The sequence below is a fragment of the Ananas comosus genome, linkage group 20 (assembly GCF_001540865.1).
Source record: "Ananas comosus cultivar F153 linkage group 20, ASM154086v1, whole genome shotgun sequence".
Lineage (NCBI taxonomy): Eukaryota > Viridiplantae > Streptophyta > Magnoliopsida > Poales > Bromeliaceae > Ananas > Ananas comosus.
The window spans coordinates 10,413,981-10,440,568 of record NC_033640.1 but is presented as its reverse complement, the minus strand read 5'-3'; the positions used below and the strand labels follow the sequence as shown (position 1 = coordinate 10,440,568).

The 26,588-nt window shown below is 37.3% G+C and overlaps 2 protein-coding genes across 2 annotated transcripts; both read right to left on the bottom strand.

Moving 5' to 3' along the window:
- On the bottom strand, positions 135-13,579 carry LOC109725332 (proteasome activator subunit 4). Its single transcript, XM_020254483.1, has 35 exons — positions 13,574-13,579; positions 13,131-13,233; positions 12,924-13,036; positions 12,290-12,412; positions 11,689-11,790; positions 11,417-11,582; positions 11,121-11,237; positions 10,696-10,763; positions 10,504-10,605; positions 10,196-10,412; positions 9,626-9,856; positions 9,422-9,546; positions 9,192-9,309; positions 8,860-9,078; positions 8,644-8,793; positions 8,472-8,548; positions 8,148-8,365; positions 7,537-7,753; positions 7,379-7,458; positions 7,175-7,292; positions 6,904-7,074; positions 6,318-6,486; positions 6,196-6,239; positions 6,063-6,105; positions 5,831-5,976; positions 5,233-5,327; positions 4,262-5,139; positions 3,443-3,727; positions 3,260-3,355; positions 2,538-2,716; positions 2,368-2,449; positions 1,795-1,919; positions 1,313-1,405; positions 562-715; positions 135-390 (listed from the first exon to the last, which is right to left on the bottom strand). The coding sequence occupies exons 3-35, from the start codon at positions 12,941-12,943 to the stop codon at positions 349-351; spliced, it is 5,070 nt and encodes a 1,689-aa protein (XP_020110072.1). The 5' UTR covers positions 12,944-13,036; positions 13,131-13,233; positions 13,574-13,579; the 3' UTR covers positions 135-348.
- Positions 18,078-26,029, bottom strand: LOC109725333 (enhancer of mRNA-decapping protein 4-like). Its single transcript, XM_020254484.1, has 12 exons — positions 25,247-26,029; positions 24,662-24,711; positions 24,425-24,581; positions 24,087-24,305; positions 23,478-23,606; positions 21,708-23,174; positions 20,792-21,151; positions 20,567-20,686; positions 19,929-20,099; positions 19,385-19,546; positions 19,021-19,146; positions 18,078-18,637 (listed from the first exon to the last, which is right to left on the bottom strand). Exons 1-12 carry the CDS (start codon positions 25,910-25,912, stop codon positions 18,329-18,331), a joined length of 3,936 nt encoding a protein of 1,311 aa, XP_020110073.1. The 5' UTR covers positions 25,913-26,029; the 3' UTR covers positions 18,078-18,328.

Genomic DNA, 26,588 nt, shown 5'->3' with positions numbered 1-26,588 from the left:
TTGCGGCACCTATAGCAAAAGAATAAAGGTAATCCTTTTTGTTTTGTTTTGTTTTGTTTTGTTTTTTTTTTTTTTTCTGTAAATGTGCATGGAGAACTAGGTAGCATAGTTAAAAGAAGAGACGAGTAGATGAATTTACCACCTAATTATCTACTAAGAATATTTAAAAAAATTCTGGACGAACTTCAAGTGAATAATAGATGCTTACAGAAGGGGATAAAAAACAAATAAAAAAGAAAAATAAAACCTGATTTTATTTCCTACCAATCACAATAAATATGCATGTTTTTCTTTCGTATATTGCCTTACAATCTGCATTACAATATTAAAGTATTATGTATAATCAACTTACGCAAAGTATGACGAAGAAGATGATGTATCTGCTAGAACCTGCGAGTATTATAAAGATCAAAACAAAAAATATGGACAACATTAGCTATAATTGCCAGTAACTAGCACAACAGAATTAGATACAAAATGGGAAAATAATTATATATATATATATATATATATATATATATATATATATATATATATATATATATATATATCGGAGCTTACCTCCAGTTGCTCTTCGGTGAACGCGTCCCTCTGAATGATCCACGTATCGGCGTGAGTCCGCCTAAATTCGGCGACTGCTTTAGTAACAGTGGAACGGACGGGCGATGGCTCGTCGATGAACCGTGCAAGCAAGGTTACATGATCCGGAAGCCAACTGTTCAAGTGGTTTCTTGTATTAATGCATCTCAGAATGTGATGTGCAAAGGATTAAAATTACTATGGGTAGTTGTAAGGGAGGAAGAGGGTGTGAAAAGAAGCGTCAATAATATAAGTTACTAGAATTCATAAATAAATTTGCGAAAGCTATATTCATCAAGCTAAAGATCTGAAAACTCAGCAATATGATAAAGGGCTGATGATGCCCTTGCTCTCAAGAACAGTTTTAAGTAGACATTAGTCCTAAGTTAAATTACTTTTCCATGACTACAGGATTTGTACTTAACTGGGCCTATTAGTTACTCTTACTGATAAATTATTGCTTGTGCTTTTCACTCTAACTTTCACATTCAATACTTGCTGTTAACATATGGTACTACGAATACCAGTCCTCAAAAGTTAAATTCAATATTATGTCAAGGGCTTGAGAAGAGAAACTATATATTAATTAGCTTGATGCATGAATAATCATTTCGTAACAGGCTATGGCTCAACAAGTTCTACTATTCAGTTGCAAAATGGTTCGCCTAAGAAAATTGTGTCCAAAATTGGATAAATGCGGCTGCTACAACTGAATTCGGAAAAGGCAACATACCTAGGCATGTCATATGGAACTGATAGCACTGAAGCCGCCAAAGCAAGAACCGCACCATGTGTAGATGCGATAGATGGAGTCAAAGTTGACTTCCTACAGTTAACAATCCTTTGTTCAATTCCAAAGAAAATGAAATGGTATGTCTACGTCAGCTGTACGTGTATACAATAATATCGACCTACTAAAGTGGCTTTAGGGTAAAAATATTGCTATGCATATGAGAATTTCAGATAAAATGCAATGACTGGATGTAGGATTTTCAATAACAGGAAGGGCTCGCGCCCAGACCCAGCCCTGACTGTTCAAGAATTGGCTGTGCCAGGGCTGTTGCATGCATGTGCGTTTGCATGCACATGCACATGCACATGAATGTACTTGCACACTTGTGTATTGTCAGATTTAATAGAATGATAGGAAAATTAGGGAAAAGTTGGTATAAACAAAAATAGTTAAGGAGACATATCATGAATCATGATTAAAACCTCTGTTTTCGTCTCTTCAGAATTGATTGAGCTTCTGTATATGATTTATCACGAAAAGCCCTCGATAGATCTTCGTCTCCGCCCTTCATTAAGCTTGCTAGAACACCAGCAGCATGCTCCCTAACCTGAACACACACAAGAGAGAAGCTCTGAATAATGTGTTCTATTACAGAAAGTAAAACACTTTATTTTATATCAATTCTGTTGAAGGAATGTGAGTCATCTTTTGCACCAATCCACCAACTAGTGCATCATATTAAATTCTCAAAACAAACTTAATTTTGAATGGGTAAAGAGTCGCAGAACAAAAATGATCTAAAAATTCAGATGTACCTAATTTAAGGGCTCCGATTTTTTAAGATACACCCTAAGCTTTGCATTTTTGAGATTTACCTTAAAAGGCAATATCAAATCGAAAAAAATTAGATGTGTTTGGTATCATTTCTTTTACAAACTTGCGCTTATTTGAGCAGGAGGAGAAAGAAGAAAAAGCATGTTCTGAATCTATTTCAAATTACATTTCTACTCAAAAGACAAAATCAAACATATTTTGATCTAAACAGGTTTACTTGCCTCAACTTGGCTGTCCACGAGTAGCTTCTCAATGCTCTGCCAAATCTGTACTTTCTCTGACATAGAGAGAGTAAATGTGTGCCTGTTACAAAGAAAGCAGATCAACGTAACGAAATTATAGTTTGATTATCCTATTGAGAAAAAGAATAAAGAACCAAAAGAAATCCAACCTGTACATAAAGGTCCTAAGATAGCTCAGAGATGCAGATCTGGTTCGCCAATTAGGATCATTCATTGAAGAAAGAATAACTAAGACAGCATTTTCCAGAAAAGGCCGTGGTAAAGTTCTCCATTTCAACAATTCAAAAGTTGCCTTAGCCAATGTCGACAACTCTTTATTTGCCGTTTCCTGCACACATGTTTTTAAATATTTATCAACTAACACCCACCAAAATTCACAAAAAATGAGGGGAGTGTAATACATGACTATAGTAAACCAAACCAAAAAATTGAAAAATTTCTGACATGTATTGTATATTAGCAAAGAGAGAAGACAATCTCCGTAAAGTGGAAGTGCTGTCACTGGATAACATATTGTGCAACTTACTAACAGAACAAATATCTAGAAAACTACTTTCTCACTAAAGAAGTTATTGTCTAAAAATAAAAATAAATATAAATATAAAAGAAAGAAGAGGTGATTGCCAAAAAATTCCAGTAAACTCAAACACTCATAAGCTAATAAAGATGAGCCAACTTTTACTAGTCGTTCACAGAAAGAGGATGAACATATACTCAAATGGTATCCTAGTTGTGAGTCTAGTGACATACACAACACACACCAGTGAAATCTTATACCATAAGAACTGATGAAAGACAAATGTATGAAAAGAACATATGAAAATTGTCTAACTGTGCATGATTCTCAAAGCAAATTTTGTCAGTCTGTTACCTGCAATGAAAGAACAGGATAAAGGAGTCCAACAATAATGTCCAACAAAACAGAAGATCTCCCAGACTTCAAGGATGAGATAATGAAGTGAAACAACTGCAATGATGATTGAAAAGTTATTTTCGCATTTAAGCAACTGAAAAAATTGGGAATTCAAATTCAGAATAGAAGTAAATGCAGTACCGTTTCCATCCTTTTGACATCAGCTTCTGCCTCTGCATTTGTAAAGCCATTTTCATGAGCTGAATCTGCAGACTGCATCCTATCAGAGAGATTTGCATTCTGGATATTTATAGATAATTCAGAAGCCCTCTCTGTCAAAATTTTAGCCCAATTTTCCTTCTGAGGAGGCTCAAACATGTATGCATCACCGACAGTTCCCTTAGATAAATGATCAAGCCCAGATGTTGCAAAAAGCCGCATATTTGAACATAACACAGAAAGCATGACACCAACAGCTTCCCTAACCTGTCTCACATATATTTGTAAGAGAAAGACTGACCATGAGAATGATAAAAAGAGATTGAAGCTGAATGTAACATTTAAGCTAGCATACGGCTGTAAACTGTAATGAAGGTATATATTTAAGAGGCACCAGTAGATAATTAGTAGCTTCAACTTTTGTCTTAATTGATAACACTACACAAATTAATAATGAACCTAATTTTCTTCTACTTTATGCTTAGATAGCAAACCTCTAAAAGATTGTTTCTTAATTCAGAAGCTTGTGCAAAAAGCATATAGTCCATCTCTCTCCCTCTGCACTAACACCTCCACATACGTACTTAACTGAGAAACGTACAGATAAATATGCATTCTTTTGCTCAATATAAACTACATAAACACAGATATTTAGCAATATGCAGATAATACTCATTCAGATAATTTGACGTAATTTAGGAGACATCTAGATAAATGACAACAACTTCTTAACACTTGAAGAAAATCAATACTAAATTTAACAGACCACAAAATATCTGAATTATTTAACGTATATCATACCTGAGCAGATAAATTGCTCATATTCCCAAGCAGCTCGTCTAGAAGCTTAAGATGGTACTCAGCCTCCTCACGAATCATCCTATGAGGAGAGATCTCAATAAGAGCAATTGAAAGGAACGAATACCTCTTAGCAAGAATACTAGTAGCCAAAGATTGAGGCAAGGGTCTAGCTAAGCAATCTAAAATTTTCTGTCTCAGGATAGGAATGCGGGTCCCATATTTCCCCTTTCCGGTAACTGCGTATCGTATACAAGCTGCCCACTCAGGAATCGATTCAACAGATGGTGCTAATATTATTTTCTCTATCTGAGGCATTATCCACTTGTCCCACTCCTCCAAAAGCCCATTAATGTCTGAATGAAGTAAACCAGCTAGGGCTTCAGCAGCAACACACTGCTTAGACCTCTCTTTTGCACTAGAAAACTCTTCAAGTGCTGTCCCAAGTGAATACAGAACTGGTATTCCGCATTCTTGTATCAACCTTTTGAATATCCTAGCAAAGTTGGAATAAAAGGTATCACCTCCCAACAGAGATATCCAACTGGGTGTGCGTGGCCATGATGCAGAAAAGTCAAAATAGAAAAGAGTTATAGCTTTATCTGTTGCACTCTGAAAGGATGAGGATCCATGATTCCCTTTAGAAGCTAAAGTCTCGGTATCAATTATATGGACATTTGATAAGCTATTTAGTGTCTCGTTGAAGAATCCCTCCTCTTGTAATATCTGATTCAGAACTCCTCCAATGGATGAATTCTCATACTGTTTAGGATGGCCAGAGGACTTATGTTGCTCTCCTTCTATTAGCGTGTTTAGAGCAGATATTGCAAGCAACCTTGACTGAGGAAGTTGACTTTTCAAGTTCCTTAGGAAATGTCCTGCTTTAGGAAAAGCCCTTCTATGTGATAGAAATCTAGAAAATGTGAACATCAACAAATCTACCATGTAATAATCAACTATATAAATATACTGACCAGCAGTTTCCCCTAGAATTTTTGAAGACAACTGTGAATCACTTCTAGAAGCCAATGTCAGTAAAAGAAGTACCCTATTAGCCATCAAATTGTACCTAAAAATTTGCAATAGTTTCTCAATATTCAGGTTATCAAATAGAACCACGTTCATGCATCACTGAAGAAGATCTACAGATTTCTACAAATAGAATTAAGGTGTGTAAAGTACAATGCTTGTGACAACAATCAACAGATGGTTTTCTTTTTATACATACCCCTGCAATATGCAAAATTGAGCAAACACCCGAGCAAAGTTGGTAATTGTGCACTTATCACAAAAAACCGTGTTTATTTGCAATATGCCCCTATCATTGGTACCTACGCAAAAAGTCTTGCATATGCGCCCTTGGCAGGAGCATGATTGCAAATAAATATGATTTCCAGGGGCAGAAATGCAAATATGAACTTTGTAGAGGTATTCGTAAAATTATTAATATCTACATGTATGTATGCCAAAAAAAAAAACCCTTAACAAATAAGCTAACCTAAAATCTGACAAATTATGCTGTGCTTCCATAGATAGATAAAGAAATTTAACAGTAGATTATTGAGTAAATACCGCCAGTGCAAACCATTGGAGTCAAAACTCAAGGACGTTATCTGAGAAACCAAATCTGCAAAATCTGGCCACTCTGGTTGACCATCTGAAGTCTTGAAAAAACTCCTTGATACTCCAGAGAAGTGAATATTGTATTTTACAAACAGCTGAAATAATGTGAGTTAAGGCAAAAGAATGGATGATAAACCCATCTTCATATCAAATAAAAATCTAATTTGGTATTCAAATGTACCTCCGTGATAGCTTTTTGAGCTTTCAGTGATTCATGATGGGAGCTTCGAAAGTAAAACAATATAAGTGAGCAGCAAAATAAAAATATAAATAACATACTGCCTTGATTAAAAAGCCTAGAAAAGTAAAATAACCTCGCAAGAAGCCCCATGATAAATGAGGAGAACGATATGGCATCCTGCTTAAAACAGAAAAGGCACATTATTAAAGAATACATTGAAAAGAAACAGTATTAGATATACAACAGAGGAATTACCGTCGTCAAATGTCTCAGAATAGTCTGACTTGAAAGAATTGAGCAAGAACCAAGCACCGCATGTTCAGAGGCCTTCGGATCATGCAAATTCCCGGTCAACGTGAGAACACATTTGGCAATCAATGATGGCCAGCGTTTAAGCATTTTGGAGAGAGCTCTTTCAGCATACCTGGATTTGTTTGTTTATGCAGGTTTGTTTTTTTATACATAAGAGATAACGCACAGTGAATCCAAAGCACTCATTTACCAAAAAAAATGGGTAATGAACTGAAGGAAATATAAAAAAAGTAAAAAATACGTTGTTCAGTACTTCAGTTTATCAAGCACACACAATAAGTGATCTTCCGCAATAAATAATGCAACCTTTATGGGTATGAAGTTGTTAAATTGAAAAAGGAGTCCGCTAAGTTGCCAATAAGAAAGAGAAATGTGGAACATAGTACAACAAGCACCCAATGGATGCTTAACAGATTGGATATTCTGTTGCATTTTGCTTAAACGATTTTGATTAAATCATCTGATATGGGATAATGACATATAATATCACTTCAATAGGAAACAAATGAATTACAAAGTAAGAACTTACAAGCGAACTGCCTCATAGTTATGCACCGAAAGATCAAGAAGATCTTCCATCAAAAGAATCAAGTACTCTGATGGATATATATTTCCATCTGTCCGATATTTATGATAAGAAGTTTGTGAAGATCTCCAGGTAATGTGCATGTTTGCTTTGTCGACAAGTGCCCACCTAGGCCTGGAAATGGAAAAGCGGAGTTACCGTCTCATCGATGTTGATGAGATTACATGATGCTGAAAAAAAAATGATGGTTGCGCTTGTGTTAGAGGAATGCTACCTTTTTTGCCTCTGAGCATGAGAATTAATGATAAAATTGCATGGAGGTTCAATTATGGCAGCAGATTCCAACTTCCAGGCCTGGATATGATTTGACCATTCTTCATATTCCAAACTCCCTAAAAAAGGTACAACATCAAAAATACCATATTAAACAATTCAAGGGGCCTCTAAATGGTACTTCATCTTGGTCCAGCTTCCATACCAAAGTTTCCTAAAGAATCCATAACACGTATGACAAGTACTAGGAGGATGCTATCATCTGTTCTTTCTTTCAGTATGTATCTGTTAATACAAAGCAATTAGTAAGGGTTTGAAAACTAATATATTCAGTAAGCAAAAGCAATGGACATTAAACTTTACTTGCAAGCGACATGAATAACTTGAGCAGCTCTTTCCCTCATTTGTGAAGTACCAACAGAAGGGCCAGAAGCACCCGCAATTAGGAAAGTAGCGTGATCCTCCTCTTTAGAGCTGCTATTTTTGTATGATGGACGCATATCAGGCAAGCAAGACATTACTCCTTGCAACGAGGAGTAGATGCGTAGAAGCGTCACTTTCAAGTGTTCTTTCTCATCCCCTGTGTAATATATTACATCATTGCAATTGTTGTTGCAGAAATTTCATAAATAAAGAACATATATCAGTGGACAATAGCAGAATGTGAAAAAAATGAATTGATTCTGTTTTAACATGCTAAAGACAATAAAAAAGATTTCTATCATGGATGAAAAACTTGTGCATACTTCACAGTCAAGGGAATATATAAATTGACAGGAACAAAGGGAAATCTCGGAACAAAGATATATCAGCTACTAGGGCTTCATTTCCAAGTTCATGTTAATGAGATCCCCCCAACACATGCTCATTATGAACGTTAAAATTATTATTTGAAGTATGCAGGTTGTTTTCTATCATCAATGCATGACAGAGGACATAAAACTTTTTTTCTTTATTTGTATAATTGTGTTTACCTGCATCGTTATGCATTTTGGTCTGACATATTGTGAGAAGATCATCTAAAGCTGACTGAAAATGAAGGTCCAAGAGCTCATTTGCAAATGCGAGTTCCTCTTGATTAGGAATGTGCCACTTTGGGGGGAAATTGAATATTTCGTTCTTTTCATTCTGACCACCTCTTGAGCAGCCCCAGGGTTCTATAATAGAAGCAATAGGCTCGCAAGGGAAAGGTCTAAACAGACAAAAAGACAAAAATTACCCAATAATGCCATCACTAATATAAAGTAATTAACAAATATAGTAACTGAAAAAAAATATGCAAAAGTGAATCTGCATACTTATACTGATCAATTGGGTAATAAAAGACCAGGCTGCCTAGAAGAGAGCGAAGGACATGATCAGAAGCTCCATTGACCTACAGTCACATAAACTATCTCCGAGTTACCCATGATACAAAAATAAAAAGAAAAAAAAAATAATGAATCATGCTTTCCGACAGAGACTGAAAACCTTCCAGGAAGGAGATTGAAATGCAGTAGTGATTGTTTCTTTCAATTCATCCTGGTAATGAAGTAGCACAGGACCCACATAAGGGATAGTTAAAGCTAAAACTTTCAGGTGGTACTCTAATGCTGTCTCCAGAGCTGGTGAAAGTGTTGCCTGCAAGTATATACAGTTTGAAACTGGACAACAAATGACTCTCAATAAAACATCGTATCTACAAACCTTAGTAGGGGATGATGCAACAGAAGCCCCTCCTTTTCCAAAATTTCTGATTGGAATCCCTTCAAGAGAGGAGGTTATGGTCATTAAGATTGGCTTAATAAGGTGGACAGCAGCTTCTTCAGGATCAGAATGAACACATGCACAGCAGAGAAGCCCGACCTCTGCAGTAGCTCCGGGAAGGATATTCGTTGTGACAAACTTAGAGATCTTTTTCAATGACTGAAGAGTTGAACAATTATAAAGGAAAAAAAAGCCAATACCATAAATTAATATCTTTGTTTATTGAGCTACTGAGTTGTGTGATGTTTCTTATAATAGCAAGAGAAGAAAACCTGATTGAATAATGGCTTTGATAATTTTCCAAGAAGAATTTCCAGCATGCAGAAATAGTATGGATTATCCTCAACAAGAAAAGTTCCTGAAGTAAGTGAACTTTGGATACCCTCATTCCTGCAGCACCACAAAACAATATAGATTTGTTTATCTCATAGCCACCATATGAATAACGAAATATCGTTTAAAACAGTATGCAAAACCCTAGGCTCTGAAACCAATTGCTCACATGGCACTGCTTGGTTCCAAATGCTGAAGCAGCGCAAACAAGCGACAAAAGAACTCATCCAGCCATTCAGATAAACTATCAATTTGTAGGAAAGCAGGCCCATCATCACCACCGACAGTAGCCAACTGATGTTGCAAACAGAGAGTAAGAATTAACAAATCTTGTACACAAAATTTGCATATGGACAAGAAAACTGTTGCTTACACTAGAAAATATGGAGCCAATTAACTGCATGGTAGCTTGGGTTTTCGGAGGATCATTGGCATCCATGCCAAGTAATGCATTGGACAGAGAAGCCACTATTATGTCCATAAAGGCATCAACATTATCAGTGCCATCAGATTGAGGGATCTGAGATAACGAAGCCAAAAAAAGAGCACGCCCAGCAAATGCCATTGCTGTCACAGCATTTTTTAACTGGTGGGTCGCTGTCATCTATCCATGAACCAACAAAAAGAATCATAAGGTTAGATATAAAGTATAAGAATAATATTGCCAGATGAGATTAATATTATGGTCTTGTCATTTGCATGCGTTCCAATCACACCATACTTTCAAGTAAAATAACTGCATATGTGAATTCTTGCATAGGAATTGTTAGGCCCTGTCTGGCCATGGAGCTTTTGCAGAAATGATGTCTAAGTAAAACTGTTCAAAGAAGCAACCCTTCCCAGGGTAGAAGAGCTGTTTGAGAAGCCAGACAAGGGTTGAACAGATACTTAGTTCTGTATTTTGAGATATACACAAGGAAATACAAAGTGCAGATATACTTACAGTCTCTAAGGCTAGTCGAAATCTGGATGCGATGAATGGAAGAACCAAAGAGGGCTCGATATATGATAAAACTGAAGTTGCAACAGAAACTGTTTCAGCAAGAGCTTCATTCTTGCTATATTGGCCACGATCTATTAATTTCAGTACCACTTTCACAAAGGAAGCTCTTTCTGACTTTCCTAAATAGCATTCATCGCTTTGGCTATCGATTTCCTCACTGCATATAAATTTTGACAAGATAAAGATGAGTTCCAGAAAAGTGGGGGAGCTTAAGTTTTCTTGCACCATCATCTGGATAAATCTCTCACCGTTGCTCGTTTTGAAGACGTTTTTGGAAGTAAACTACTAAGTACCGCAAGAAACGCTCCAAAGAGTGTGTCCAACGGCCTCCATTAGAAGGATGATAATATCTAGAACACCAAAAGGTCTCAGCATTGTAAGGATGAGTGAGCGGCAGTATCGAAAGTAGAGATTGACATAAGAAGGTCAAAAATACAAACTGTTCAAGTAGATCTGCCAATCTCTCAAAGTATTCCTGTGCTGCGCTTCTAGGCTTCAGGAGATACACCTGCGATAGAATGATGTCACTTAGAAGTTTAAGAGCAAAAGAAGCCACCTCTTTTCCATGCAGAAGCCTGTTAGCAAATATTTTTATATATTAAGAAAGCAATCAAAACCCTTTTCCTTTCTGAACTAGATTCTCAGCCAGAATGCATGTTTGTGCAGAAGTTAGTCGAGGAATCAAAGATTGCAGCACATATGAAATAAAGCCTTAAACTTTTCCTTCATTCTTTACGTGTTCACTGCTATACGATGTAATTAAAGAAAAAAATGCATTTCTGTTTCTTTGCCACGTATATTTCAAATAGCAACTGATCAATCAGTCCTGGATATGGCAAACAAAACAACAAAAAATACATCTCACAATTGACTTTGCTATAGCCTTCGAAGGTGTTCCCGACTTGCTGGAGAACAAGAATCTCGTATTCCTGGGGACACCCATAGGAAAAGGATATGACCCCCTTCCATTTGAGACAGGAACCTACAAGAGAAAAACATTCAAATAAATTTAGCATAAAATGCCCACACATAATCACAAGAAACTTCACGAGGGAAATGCAAATCAGTTAGGTGATACCAGCTTCTTTAGCACTCTACTATGCTGGTTATACCGCAAAATCATGAAAAATATGTTTTCTTTTCTTTTCTTTTTTTCCATACCTCAAACATGTTCAAGAATCTTGTAAAAAGTGTGGGCAAAAAACTTTCCCAGTCAATCGACTTGCAACTCTTTGCACAACATGCAATAACAGCAGACCACTGATTATCCCAAAACTGACAATTTGGTATAGAATCCCACAGATCAAAGCACTGTGAAATCCAATCACTGCCAACAAAATGTCAAAACAAGAAAAGAAGAGATTGCAGTCGGTAGGGGAGAATAGAGAGAAAAGGATTCAGCAACTCCCAAATGGATTGTTGGTTTTGCATACCTTGTAAAGTAGTCCTGGTTCTCCCTGTTCATAGGAAGAAACAATCTCACAAAGCCAGAACCTTCAAAGCTAGAATTATGCCATGGGTTGTCCATCAAAGCCCTGTATTTTCCAATAAATACAATTACTAGAAATCTATGATAACCTAGCAAATGGCATCAGTGACTAATCAATTAACAAGCTCAAACAGAGATTTCCATTTCTTTAGATGGTGTTACCTTGCTTCTGAGATTTACTTAAATTACAAAGTAAAGAAGTGACTACAAGATCACATCTTAATTTTATTAATTGTTTTCTTAGATTTCTTAATAAGGATATTTTTCTCGTATGTTACATGGTCTGCATATGTAGCTTGTACCAAATAGGCACCATAAGATTCCCTGGTCGCCTAAACAATATTGGCCCTTTCCAGACGATTAAGACCGAACCAAATATAAGGAGACATTCCAACAAATGAAGCAGGTTGAGGTTATGCCTCTTGTTTAGCTCTCAAAAAATAAGGATACATTATATAACCTGTCATACCTGCAACAGTTACATTGCTGCCAAAATATGCATGAAACGCAGTAAATAATACTTTGACAAATAAAAGAAAATGTACCTGAATTCTGACCATATTTCAGAAGCTGAACCAGCAGGAAAGAACTTCCGGCAAGTTTGAATGAGGGCTGTGACAGTTTCAAAATGTCGTTGTCTCAACCTCCAGCCCTCGGGACCCGTGTTTCTGATTAATGTAGAGAAGCTCAGTCAGGATAATTATTTCATTAGAAAATGCTGATAACAGGCGATAAGTCTGGCTTTGTCCTCAAAAGCAATATTAAAAAGTTTACAAAAAATAAAAGGAAAAAAAAAAAAGCACGAAAGTGTGACTAAATGAAAGATACTTTGATTGCAGTGGAGATAAACATCATCTACATAATGAACTGGCAACCTACGTCAGTTTGCACTCCCCTAGCATCTAGATTGGCAGAATCAGGTTTGGGGGGTGGGGTGGTAGGTGGAGAAAGAAAAGAAAGAAAAAAATCAACATAAGTTTCTCTTAAATCTTGGGTTCTACGATAGTGCATCCCAAGTTGGTGAATGGTTAAATACATTCGTAGATTAGTACAGTTTCATGATAACCTCACTCGCATAGAATGTTAAACCGAAGAGCTACAACATAATATGATCTGATCATCTTCAAAGATCAAATGACGTGACCATTCCAAGGAAATAAGTTAAAGGTGGAACTTTACCTCTTAAAGTGTGTGCGCATCAAGGTGTCATAGAAGGGCCTCCACTGAACAGTAAGTGACAGCTTCTTCCCATGCTTCTTCAGAAGTTTGTATAAGATACCTCCCCATCTAACCTAATCAAACAATAGCAAACCTATGTATCACAAGCACAAATCTCATATGACGATCAGCTAACATGTACATTACCACCACAATCACCGCATATACCTGAACGTATAGTTTATTCTGTGAAGCATGAAACAATTCGACCCCGAACTCCACAAGTTCCTTCACATCTTCCAGAGAAATCTCACTCTTCGCTCTCACAAACCTATCGAAATAAAAAATTTACACTTCAAATGAAGCTCAAACTACCTAAAAACTCCATCAGAGCCAGTATAAAGCTCCAAACAACTAAAACTGAGCACAAGATGCGGCTTTGGCCAATCGAAACCCGACGAAAGTAAGAAAATGAGCTCAATTCGCGAACTTTGCGAATAAGATACTGAGAGATCATCCAATTTGTGATTTTAATCAAACCAAGCACGAAGCTTTACAACAGCCATAGATCACTAAAACAAGTAGAAATTGAGCACAATAAGCAGAACCGAGCGATCTAAAACCCTGAAAACGCATCAAATCGAGAGGAAGCGGGGGGGGGATCGGCTCACAGGTCAACGACANTTATGAAATGAGAAAGTCTAACCTCTATTTTAAGAAGGTTATTAATTTATTTATGACTGTTCATTTTTCAACTCTTAAGATAAACTTGATAATGATTTTTAAATATTACAAAATTTGGTTTCTAAACATTTCTAATTGTGTAGATCAATTTCAACAGTGCCGATTATCAATTTGAAGTTCCAATCATTCAAATCAACTTGATAAGACAATGTCTTCAATCATATTAATAGGATAGTAGATGGACTTTATATATATATATATATATATATATATATATATATAGAGAGAGAGAGAGAGAGAGAGAGAGAGAGAGAGAGAGAGTTGGGCTAGAATACTATTAATAGTAAAACATCCTTTTTGCTATCAAGTTTTTAGCCTTTGGATCAATTCTTTTCATCATTTCTAACCATTGGATTAAATACTATAACCCAGTGGGGACCACTCAACCCTAGGGGGACCTCTCAACTCTAACTGACTAATATCATCCTAACCCTACAATTTCTCATCCAAGGGTTAAAAACTTGATAGCAAAAAGAGTGTTTTGCTATTAATAGTATTCCAGCCTAATTATATATATATATATATATATATATATATATAGAGAGAGAGAGAGAGAGAGAGAGAGAGAGAGAGAGAGAGTTGGGCTAGAATACTATTAATAGTAAAACATCCTTTTTGCTATCAAGTTTTTAGCCTTTGGATCAATTCTTTTCATCATTTCTAACCATTGGATTAAATACTATAACCCAGTGGGGACCACTCAACCCTAGGGGGACCTCTCAACTCTAACTGACTAATATCATCCTAACCCTACAATTTCTCATCCAAGGGTTAAAAACTTGATAGCAAAAAGAGTGTTTTGCTATTAATAGTATTCCAGCCTAATTATATATATATATATATATATATATATATATATATATAGAGTCCGGCTGGGATACTATCGATAGCACCAGCGGCTTAGTGCTATCGAGTTTTCCACCGTTAGATTTAACTGTTTGATTATTTTTACCCGTTAGATTATACTATTCAACCAACCACTCACTCAACCCTAGAGGGCCCACGTCATTCTAACCGCACATTTCTCAATCCAATGGTTAAAAAATTAATAGCACCAATACCTTTGTGCTATTGATAGTATTCCAGTCTAGTTATATATATATGTATATATATAGCTCCTATGCTTTTAAAAGTATCAAATTATTGGTGCTTGTAGATTTTTGGCCATTGGATTAAAAGATATGCGGTTAGGATGACGTGGGACCCCTAGGGTTGTGGGGTGGTTGGTTGAATAATATGATCTAACAAATAAAAATGATTAAGAAGTAGATCTAACAGTAAAAAATTTACAAGCACAAAAACTTGTGCTTTAATAAGCACCATAACCGGACTCTATATATATAGAGAGAGAGAGTCTGGCTACTATACTCTTCTGACTATACCTCTTTGAACTCATAAGTTTTCTGCCGTTAGATCTATCTCTTTGCCCATATCCACCCGTTAGATCATACTATTCAACCAACCACCCACTCAACCCTAGGGGACCACTATCAACGTAACCAGGCATTATCATCCTAACTGCACATCATTTTATCCAACGGCCGAAAACTTATGAGTTTATAAGTACAAAAGGATTTAAACTTATAAGAGTATAGTACCTCTAGCATATATATATATATAGAGAGAGAGAGAGAGTGAGCTGGTAAACTTCTGAAAGTACGGAGCCTTCCGTACTTCCAAGTCATTTTTGATGATGAGACTTTCGAATCGACGATCTGCTCCGTTAGAGTTGATCTAGAGTATTTGGAAGCATCCAAAAAAATAATTTTGTAATTTTTCGATATCATTTGCCTAGTGATGAAAGGGGCTCAAAATTAATAATTTTAATGGCCGTGGTGAGCTGTTGCAAGTCTAACGGTGTAGAAATATTCAAATCACGTGAAATTTTGATAGAAAATTCATTATACTATATAAAATAAGATCAATAACTTTGATCTAAAATTTTAATGTCATATCATCATATTTTGTAAGATTTGTATTTTCAGCCGTTGAATTTGAGCCCCTTTCATCACTAGGCAAATAATATCGAAAAATCACAAAATTTATTTTTTAGATACTTCAAACACTCTAGATCAACTCTAACGGAGCTGATCGTCGATTCGAAAGTCCCAACATCGAAAACCACTTGAAAGCACGGAGCGCTCCGTGATTCCAGAATCATACCAGCCGCACTATATATATATATATATATATATATATATATATATAGAGTCCGGCTACTATACTATCGGTAGCACGGGGCCTCCTGTGCTACCAAGTTGTTTTCGATGATGCAGCTTTCAAATCAACGATCGGCTCCGTTAGATGCTCATCATCCCGCTTCACACGACGCTGCACATCTCGAGCTCATTTGGACAAAGGAGATTGTGCGAGTCTTTGCCTTCTTCGTGGGGACGAAGATTCACTCGTTTAGGACCTTGTTATGCCTCGCCCCGTCCCTCTTTTTTAACTAGCTGATGGATTGCATTTTTCCCTTTTGATCTACACTATTAAAAGTATTTGAAAACTAAATTTCATAATTTTTCGATATCATTTACCTATCAAACAAATAGTCTAAAATTGAACGGCTGAAAATAAAAATCTCATAAAAAATGATGATAAAAGATTTAAATTCAAAATCCGATATACTGATCTTACTCTAAATAGTGAAAAGAATTTTCTATAAAATTTTCATCGGATTTGAATTGTTTTACACCGTTAAACTCACAAACACGCCACATCGNAGAAAGTGTTGCGTGAACCTGGTCTACGAGGTTGCATGGAGCTGGTCTTGGCCTACCACGTCACCTGTGGACAGCTTCCTGTGTACTATTGCCACGATAGAACTGGAGCCACGTAAGCCGGCCAATAAATACTGCCAAGTTAAAATAAAAATTTTAAAATTCATCTCACCGTTTTAAAAAATATATATTACTTGTAAATGAAATATTGGTTTGTTAGTTACGTGATAGTCTCTAACTACATTTCTAGTTTTAATGTCATAAAAATACAAAAACTTTATAGTTTTCGACGTGCAAAAATAATTTAAAAAAGACTAATACAATATGGAGCAATTTTTTCAATAGTCCATAATAAATTAGTAGACTCCGTAAAAAAAATAAAATAAAATTGTATCTTAATAATAGATTCAAGACTATGTGAAAGACATATTGAATGATTTGTAGCTTAATCTCAAATTTGAGTTCTCAACTAATAAAAGTCAAAGTTAAGTTGCTAAAACCTTTAAAAGACAATAATATTGTCAAAAATTAATTAAAGAACTCGATTTTTATCTATATTTATCTCTTATTTGGAGGAGCTGATTTATCTTTTGTTATTGAGCTATTGTTTTATATCCCGACTGCTACTCTATTTTTGGGGCTTTCGGGTAGTTATCAAAAAATCAAAAAATATATATATATTTTTTAATTGGCAAAGAGGTCTAATTAACAAAAATTGATAGTAAAATGAGTATAAAAATCAAAGGAATAAAAGTTAGGAGGCGCGTTTATAATCGGGAATAGTACGAGGTCTCCATGCATTTTTGTCAACAGATAGGCCCGGTCCAGTGAACCGGTCACAAGCAACGTGCCGCGTGGGCCGGGCTACGGTGCACCTTCGTTGCCGCGCCTGCGGTGACGTCGCTCATTGTGGACCGTCGATGAACGGTTACGGGCCCCATTAATCGGACGGAGGATATTGCATGATCATCGGTGATGAACACTTGCGGATTGGACGGTCTGGGTGAACTCGGTTTGAACGGTTGGATTTAAATGGCCTGTTAACGGCACAGCGAAGGTCCAATCAATAGCTGTTGTTGGATTTAAGGATAAGCTTTAACTAATAATTGTACCAAATTATTTTTAAGGGGGAAATATATATATAAAATTGTCATCACAATTTTAATAATACTAAGAATTTTTACAAAAAATTATTTATTTATTTATTTATTTATTAGAATCTCCTTAGGAGTAGTTTTGCTGTCACAAATTATTAATTATTTGGTGAAAGGATTTGCATGAATAGTAAACGTATTTGGAATTATCCAAATAATATTAATAGCATTTTTTTTTTATTTTGCTATTTAATCCTAGTTCGAATAGGTTAAATTAGATCTGATTTTTTTAATCAAATATAAATATTTAAAATTTTGAGTCTGGGATAGAAACTGAACCTATTGGGCCAAATTCTGTGAAATCCTTTAGTGCTTTTCTTTTTTTGGCCCTTAAGGATTTTAGACAAATTTAAAAATATAATTCACGTTTCCAATCAAAATTGAGCGCTCATTTAGTGAATTTTAACATTAAATTTTGCCTTCTTTTTTTTTTCTTTTTTTTTTTTTTTTTTTTTTTGTGCGGAGAAGGATTTGAATTGTAGAACTATCCATTACGAATGTTTTGAGTCTTTTAATCATCAGTAAATGTGCAGATTATATACAGATTTAATTACGAATTAAAACAAAAAGTTACTCACCAAATTATTTTTAAAACACATTTGAAACAAACTAAAAGACAATTGCAGTCCCCGGGTCTAATGTACACTAGACAACAACACAAACCTCTGTTCCTCATCTCCCCTCTACATTTAGTATTATCCTCATCTTCTTTTCTTTTGTTTTTTTTTTCGTTTTTCCCTGTACAATCTTTAACCAATGCCTAATATTTGGCACACTAATAAATAAGAGAACAAGGATTAATTGGAGATCATTTACAACTCAATAATACAGAGTTTACAACGTGCATTAATAGACGAATGTTGGACGATTCGGCGGGCGTTACAGTCGGGAGCGATCTTTGGTGACCAAGTATGTTGTAGACCTGCTCGAATATCGGCCGTACGTGAAGTGAGATCATCGGGTCCGACGGATTGATCGCGACAGCAACATCCGTCATCCACGCGACCTTCCGGGACGTGTCGTTGGCGATATCGCATGCTAGCTGCTGCAGAAGGGCCAGTAGAACTCCTTGGTTTAAACAGAGAGGAACAGTGGAACATATTTTCCGCAAATCAACCTGAAAAAAGAAAATTTAAAAAAAATGGAAGGAATAAGCGAATGATACATCACAAAAGCAGATGGTTCGGCGTGAAAACATATTCCTACAGTGCAGACTTTCATAATTGTTGACGACGCCTTCATTTACATGTTTTGTTTTTACATTATTTCATCGAGTTCTGTCAAACTTAATCAGTCTCTTCAAATTGTTACAGATTATGTTGTTTAATTTTCAGGGAACTAAGTAAAAACATTACAAAGCAGGTTAAGCCACAGCGGAGTTATCGGAAATAAACTACATTAGTTGATGGTTCAGATCCAAAAACCTCAAGTGCATGGATCTTCTTATTTGGGTGAGTAAATATTTTTTGCTGTGTATTTAAGGGAAGAGGGGTAGGATACCTGAGAACATAACCAAGACACTATGGAGACATCGCTTCTTTGAAGAGCGGACATGAAAGCTTCCTCGTACTTGTGTTCGGAGATCAGTCTGCTTAACTCCCTTTTTGGGTCCAGTGGCGTCTCAGCCTGATGAATAGACAAGGCATGCTAATATACATTGGCATATCACACAGGGGCCTAATTTTTGCAAATTATACTATGCATCGAGAATAAGGCCATATATCACTCTGCTCATAGGTCATCATGGGTTAAAATGTTGGTTGAAAAATTTCTAGGGCTAATATGAAAATAATGATGCTTATAGCGAGTTTATTGCACTTTAGTTAATGAATAAGAAGAGGAAAAAACGGAAACCGATTAGTACCATCTCAGGACGAGCGGCTATAAGGCCATTGTTCGTCTGCACAGCAATGGGGTTTAGCGCTTTGGTGTTTCCTGCTGCAACAAGAGCCAAAAGCTTGCGCTGGCCATCAACTAACTCAGCAGTGAAACTTTGGGTAATTGATGATGCAGAGTTAATAGCATCCTGCAGAAGACAAGCAAAATTAGGTTGAAAAGCATTAGTCACTGAAGTAGTTGAAATATAATAAGGAGATATTTATATATGTATCCCTGCAAGATCTGAATTTTCGTACATCCGTGAAAAACTTAAATTTTCATACCTTGAAAAATACCCATCTTTCAAAGACTCGTTCTAAAACGAAACCAGTTATTTCCTGAATTTGATGACTCCACACAACTTGGGGCATCTTTTGTAAGAAACTGACTATTGAGAAGTACATTCGTAAATTAACATTTAGAGGTGTGTACGCAAATATATGGTTTTGGTTTTCCATGGATACATGTAGAAGGCCCTAGATAATAATAGCTCAATGTAGAGTTATTCACGCCAAAAACTTTGTGCTTACCCTTAAAGCGATTGCAAGTGGAGTATGTGCCGCCTCAAGTTGCTGCTGAGCAGCAGTAGCACGTTCAGACATGCCTTTCCGGAATGCTGCATCAATTTGCTCAAACGTCGATTTGCAAGCTTGCTCAAATGCAGGAATGACTGATGATTCCAAAGAAGATTTTAATGCATCCTGTGTGTGAATGAATATAAACAACGACCTTTAGATACTAATTAGACATCTCCATCAAAGAGAGCAGTTAGTGTGTAGTTACTGTAAGAAAGCATATTCAGCACATGAGATGAAAAAGATTAATGCTTTTCTTAGTTTGCCAAAAATGCAAAGCATTAGAACAAATGGTTTTAGCTCAGAGGATTAGATACTAAGGGCCGTTAGACCTTGTTAGAGCTTCTACAGAAGTTTTATTTGAGTAAAGCTGTTTGAAGAAGCAATGATAGTTTTTTTTATTAAAATCTCCACTAAAGCTTCTCACTGTTCTTTCCACCACAGCAAAACTTCACACTAGTTGTTAACCATCCGAACATTTTCTACGAGCCTATACTTTCTAGAGGAGAAAGAAGCTATTCCAGAAAGTAGGGAATTTGTCAGAATCCATGAAACCAAGACACACAATAGAATTTTTTGTAAAACTATAGCACCTGAAGAGCTTGTTTGCCTGACGTTTGAAATTGTGTTTGGATTTGCCTTGTGAGCGAAACTTCGAGCTTTGAATTCAAGGATTTGTCCAACTGATTCACCGCCTTATCCACCACCCCTCTCTAAAAAAGAAAGGATCGATGAGACAAAATGTTTCATAAAAGAGATTTTCCTATATCACTAAATTAAAGCTGAGATATCAGACATGAGCACAATTTAAACAAAACCTGAAATGAATCAGCTACAGCAGAAGATATAGCCTTCTCTATAACCGGTGTGAGCGCACGAGCTACAATCGGTCCCAGAGCCGATATTTCCTTCTTTAATGCCCTCTCCAACAAAGAGGGCAGATCCTTGTTAATACAGTTTGTGATTACATTAGCTATGTGCTGCAAACGATCCTTCTCAATCTTCTCACGTTTTGCATTTTCCTCTTGAAAGCGGGCCCACAAAGCGTCGAAATTAGCCTTGACAGATTTTTCCATGCTACGGCCTAATGCTGCCTCTATTCTTTTTCCTTCTTTGGCAACAGGCACAGCAACCATATCACTTAATTTCATCTGCATGTCCTTTTGCATTGTAATAAGCTGCAAAATAGCCTATGTCAACAAGTAAATAGCTAAAAAAAAGCCTAGACAGGAGATACACGAATAAATTAAGTTCCCTGTAAATTTCAAGGCTACATTTAGAAATATAAAAATTAGCAGTCATATCCTTGAATCACCAGGCCTTTTTTCATCTTCGCAGTTTTTAATATGGTTTGGACAACAGTAAGGAATACGTGTTTCAGAGCAGAGATGATATCCCTATGATATAATTCACCGCAACTACTAATCCAACAGAACTGTTCGTACATTCTGAGTAAATCAAGATTAGATTAATGCCAAAAGATATCTGACACATTGTTTCTGACAAGGAAAGGATTAGCAATTAAATCCTTTGTGTGTACTAGCTCAACTATGATTAGAAAGGAAACCTTGTGAGGACCATTTGTGGTAAAAATCACAATAGGCAATTTTTAAACTTCTCATATGAGCTACAAGCCTACAACCTACAAGTGAATTATCAAGTAAACTAGTCTATTATTTACGATTCTGACTGAATGAACATATCCATGATAAATCATGCCATCAGTCCAGTCACCTGGTTAAGGGCATCTTGAACAGCCGAAATTTGGGGGAGAGCAACATCACTCAAAAAAACAATTTCTCTGTTGCCTGGTTCATTTACTGAATCAGTAGAGTTATAAGGGCTTGAGGAGGGAGACTGTGTACTGGGAACTTGAGACTTCTTTACTTTCTGCTCCTCTTTATCAAATAAAAGCAAATCTGAAGCTGTAGCAACAGCAGATTCTTCAAATTTCTCAGGCATGTCTTTTGAGCTGTCTTTATCTGCTTCCCAACCGGTAACAGAAGAATGTTCCAATGACTCGCTAATAGCACTATCCTCTGCAAAGCGTGATTCTTCCACACGGTGAGTGTCTGTCAAAAGCGGACCCCTATTCGCCATCTGACTATTGGATTCTAAAGATTTTGGCAATTTCTCATTATTCTCCTCTTGTAAAACTTCAGGTATTTTCCTTCCATCAAGCTCCAAATTTTCATTTGATCTACTCTTCTCCACAACTTTAACTTCCACCCCTGCCCGCTCATTGTTGTTATCAGCAACAACACCTTGAATTTTTTCTTCCTCACATTTCAGTCCTTGGTTAACATGATTGTCTTCAGAAGAAGAAATGGCACCAGACAAGATCTCTGAGGGAGTTACTAGGTGTGTTGTGTTGCCACCAACCTTAAACATCACATGGGTAGCTGGAACAAATGAAGTATCAGTTTGATTTTGACCAGCACTAGTTTCATCTTTTCCTGACTTATTATTTACAGAAGATACATCAGATGCGCTAGTAATAAGAGTGTCATGATCACCAAGTGATTGTCCTTGCTCAGAACCTTGTGAAGAGCTTTTCAGGGAAGGTAGTCTTCCTGAAGGGCCGAACAGCAAAGGAACAGGCGAGGTCGTAATTTCAGTAGCACTAGCATCTGCTGAAAGGGTACTAGTGATAGTTTTCTCATTAGAACAATCAATCGGTGAAGGCTTCAACAAAGGACTTCCTAAAGAAGGCTCAGCCACTCCTGAATTGGATTTGTTAGAAATATGAGAATAAGAAGGATCTCTCTTTATTCCGGCATTATCAATTGGTGGAGGCAAACATAATGCTAAATCCAGTGCATACTGCTGAATAGCCATTGTTTGTACACAGTAAAGCTGAACCACTTGTTCCCCATCAAGGCAATCACTGTTTGCAGTGAGACTCAATATAGGCATTGCAACAGTAAAGTCTGCTATATAGTCCATGCGTGTAGAAGCTGGACATGGACTGTAGTCGATATGAATTGCATATATTGCATTCTTTTTGGCATTTGCAAGTATTAGGAGGCTTGTTCGAGGCAAAATCACCACTTGATTGAAAAATGCCTCCTCAAGCTGAGACTCGGAAGTGCTTCTCAATTCTAGCGTTTGATTACACCGCCATGATTCAGAATCACTCGGCAATAGCCATCCTTCATCACTTGTGGAAGCCCAAATTTTCACTTCTCTGCTTAGTGGACCCTACAACATAAATTGGGGATAGTTAGGTTAATTCTTAGTTCCAAGTTCACTACTCGGCATAGTGGACCCTCCAACATAAAAAGGAATAATAAGACCAATGCATGTTTTTTTTTTTTTCATCCACGAAATAAACATCATATATATACTTTTTTCATCCACGAAATAAACACAATATTTTGAACACCAAAATAAGAACAGAAAATAACGATAACAAAGGGCATGTCTCAAAAGTGTCAATAATAAAGAGGCCTTGACAAAATTAATAATCTGCTAGAAATCTCATAGAATTATAAGAATTCGTACTGCCGTAACAAGATTAATGTGATCAGGCCGATCAGGTGACGTCAGAAATGCGACTGAGTTGACAGCTTGGCCATCATGTGGCCTCAGTGTAGAAAGAGCCACTGCTTTGCGTTCATCCCATATCTTTACCTGTGGTATAGATGGAAATTTACAATAAATCACAACGTTATTAAAGCATTGCAGATCATGGTCTTTTCCATAAGTTAGACATGAAAAGCTACTTAACACAGTCTAATTGCCATATTTTCTGGGAAAAATAATTTGATCTAGGAATTTCAGATGAGGTTTACTAGAACTAATTTTGCCACTTATGTAACGAAAAACTCCTTATATTCTCAAGCTTCACTGGCCTTCCACAAGGCAAATATTATGAACACGTAGAAAATCAATTTAACAAAAATACGTTAACATTTTCCAAGAAAGCAAGAAAGGCTACTTTCCACCACAGGGTGACCAAGTACCCTAGCTGGATTTATCCAAAGATATTTCCAGTCCAAGAAAATGATGTGGCCAAAAAAATAGAAAAAAAGAAAATGATAGTTTAGGAACTTCGATTTCCTGTAGAACATACACCAAGCAATTACAGTCTAGTTAAACAGAAGTACAAACCGTGCCATCTTTTGATGCTGAAGCTAATCGAGTTGTCATCCACTGAGAAATAGATAAATCTGTCACATCTCCATCATGTTTACCAATAAGCTGCACTCCATCTATCAGTTTCTCAATAGGGCATTTAAGAGGTTCTTCAGCGCTAAATCCTTTTCCTCTCCCCACTTTTATTGTGTCAATCTTTAGCACGATGCTCCCAATCCCAACAAACAAAATCTCCTGTAAATGTAATATGAATTTTGAAACAATTAGAATTATAAGCTCAATTTGAAGCATTGATTCAAGTGATCACAAATAAAGCATCAATATGACATTCAAGTTAAAGAAGGTAGCTTTACTTGTTTGTGAGAGTGCCAGCAGATTCTTGGATGATATGATTCTCCATCTCCTACAATCTGAATGGCAGTCACAATTTTTGCTGTTATTTGTGGCTTGTTTTCCTTGTCTGGTCCCTCATCAATCTTCCATATAAAGACCCTCCCATCAGCACTTGCACTGCAAAGGAAACAAGAAAATCGCTAAATAACAAGGACATGACAAGCAAGGATACAAGCAGATGATTTACAGAAAATAACCTTGCTAGAAGTTGAACATCTTCCGCAAAGAAAGCCATGTCCGTTACCCTCTGTAGAATGATAAATTCAGCCATCATTAAAAACTGTCTAGGCTGTCTAGGAAGTTCAGATGTTTTGTATCCAACAATAGTAAAATACAAATAAAATACGCGCAGAAGTTGCATATCCGATGAGAATACAAGCAGCATTAACCTCTTTCAGGAAGCATGGAAATAACAATTGCTAACCAAGATAATGACAGAGTATGAAGATGAAATCAATCACATGATTCAAATCAGGATAGTAAAATTCACATGTACTAGAGCTATGATGCTTTCGCAAGTTCAAAAACCATCAAAGTCATAAAATCAGTTTCCACATTACAGTACCCGAGTTGATGATTTACACTGAACATCATCATCTAGAGAGCTTCAAGAACCTAGAAATCGAATTTCTTAAGCAGAGTAAATCTTAAACTATTGTTTATCTTAAAAGACACAAGCACCTCAAAAGTTGGTTAAGAGCCTCAAAAATGCCATAAACCGCCAAAATGAACTTCGCCATGAATGAACTCCCAAGAGATAGTAAAAGTTGATGGAATCATACCTGAGTGTGTCCCCGAAGCAGCGATCTGAGCGCGGTGTTGATGTTGAGCACCCGAATGTTCCCGAGCTTGAGCCCATACACGATATACGACCTGTTCACCGCAATCTGTCGGCCGAGGACGAGATCGGGATCCGATGTGTACTTCGTGATCGGCGTCACCTCGAGCTGAGGCGGCTCCGCCTCCCCCTGCATCCTCCAGTCCACGTCATGCACCGCCCGTTCCCCGCCGCCGAGGCGCCGCCCCCTCGGCTTCTTCCCGCTCAGCACCCTCGCCGGCGATGGCGCCGGCGGCGGCGGGGTCGACGGATTCAACGGAAACGGCGGAGGTTGAGAAACCGCCGATTCGATCGGTGAGGCGGCGTGAAGGTGTTGCGTGATGCGGGCGCCGGGGATAGGGTTAGGGTTAGGGTTAGGGGTTGCGGCGGGGCGGTGGAGGAAGGGGTGGAGGTGGTGGAGGATCGGCGGGGTGGCGGGGGCGTAGGAGAAGGGGCCAGCAGAGGAGAGCGGAGGCGGAGAGGCGGCGGAGGAGGCGGAGGGAGGCGGCGTCGGCGGCGAAGAAGTGGTGGTGGCCGTCGTCGTCGTCGTCGTGTTCGTGGTGGGGGTTTTGAGGAGCTTCGAGAGCTCGAATGGGGCGGAGGTGGTAGGGGTTCCAGGGGAGGACGCCATGGGAGGCTGCGGAGGAGCTATCGCGCGCCGGGCCGGTGGGGAAGAAGAAGGCCTTCGTAGAGAGAGAGAGAGAGAGAGAGAGAGAGAGAGTGGGGAGGACGATAGTAGGAGGAGGAGGAGAGAGAAGGGGTAAAAGCGAAATAAATTAATATTTAAATAAATTAAATAAATAGTAGTTGTTGGCGAGATTTAGAAATTAAAATTAAAAAAAAAATTAAGAAACTGGGGATCCGCGTCGCATGTTCTACCGTTCTCACTCCCGGGAGAAGTTTAAATCGGTGCATGCACCCGGTGCACGGCTTGATCTTCATCACACCCTTCTAATTTTTCTTTTTCTTTTGCTTTCCATTATATTTAGCCAATTTGCATAAAAAAAACTCCGAGTTTTCAGCTTTTACAAAACTAGACTGTTATTTTGGATTTTACAAATTTTATCCAAATTTTTAGAATACTGACCAAAATATTCTTTTTTTCTTACTTTCTATTCTTTTTTTTTTACGCTCTTTTTTTCTCTCCGACCCTCCTCCATCGCTTCCGTGACCTTACTTGACGGCAAAAGGGCAACCCGCGTTCTCTTCCTCGACTTCTTTTTTTTTACGTTTTTTTTCTCTCCGATTCTCCTCCATCGCCTTCGCAGTCTTCTGTGACAGTAACGACAGCGGCTGCACCGGGCCTC

What these genes read in the sequence shown, in the direction of transcription:
- LOC109725333 (XM_020254484.1), bottom strand. Translation starts at nt 25,912, where the DNA reads ATGGCGTCCTCCCCTGGAACCCCTACCACCTCCGCCCCATTCGAGCTC. An exon ending in TGCTTCGGGGACACACTCAG is followed by an intron (nt 24,712 to 25,246) that starts GTATGATTCCAT and finishes ATCATTCTACAG; the next exon opens with AGGGTAACGGACATGGCTTT. An exon ending in GCTGGCACTCTCACAAACAA is followed by an intron (nt 24,306 to 24,424) that starts GTAAAGCTACCT and finishes TTACATTTACAG; the next exon opens with GAGATTTTGTTTGTTGGGAT.
- LOC109725332 (XM_020254483.1), bottom strand. Translation starts at nt 12,943, where the DNA reads ATGCGCACACACTTTAAGAG. An exon ending in CAAAATGCATAACGATGCAG is followed by an intron (nt 7,754 to 8,147) that starts GTAAACACAATT and finishes TATATTACACAG; the next exon opens with GGGATGAGAAAGAACACTTG. An exon ending in ATCCTGTTCTTTCATTGCAG is followed by an intron (nt 2,717 to 3,259) that starts GTAACAGACTGA and finishes ACATGTGTGCAG; the next exon opens with GAAACGGCAAATAAAGAGTT.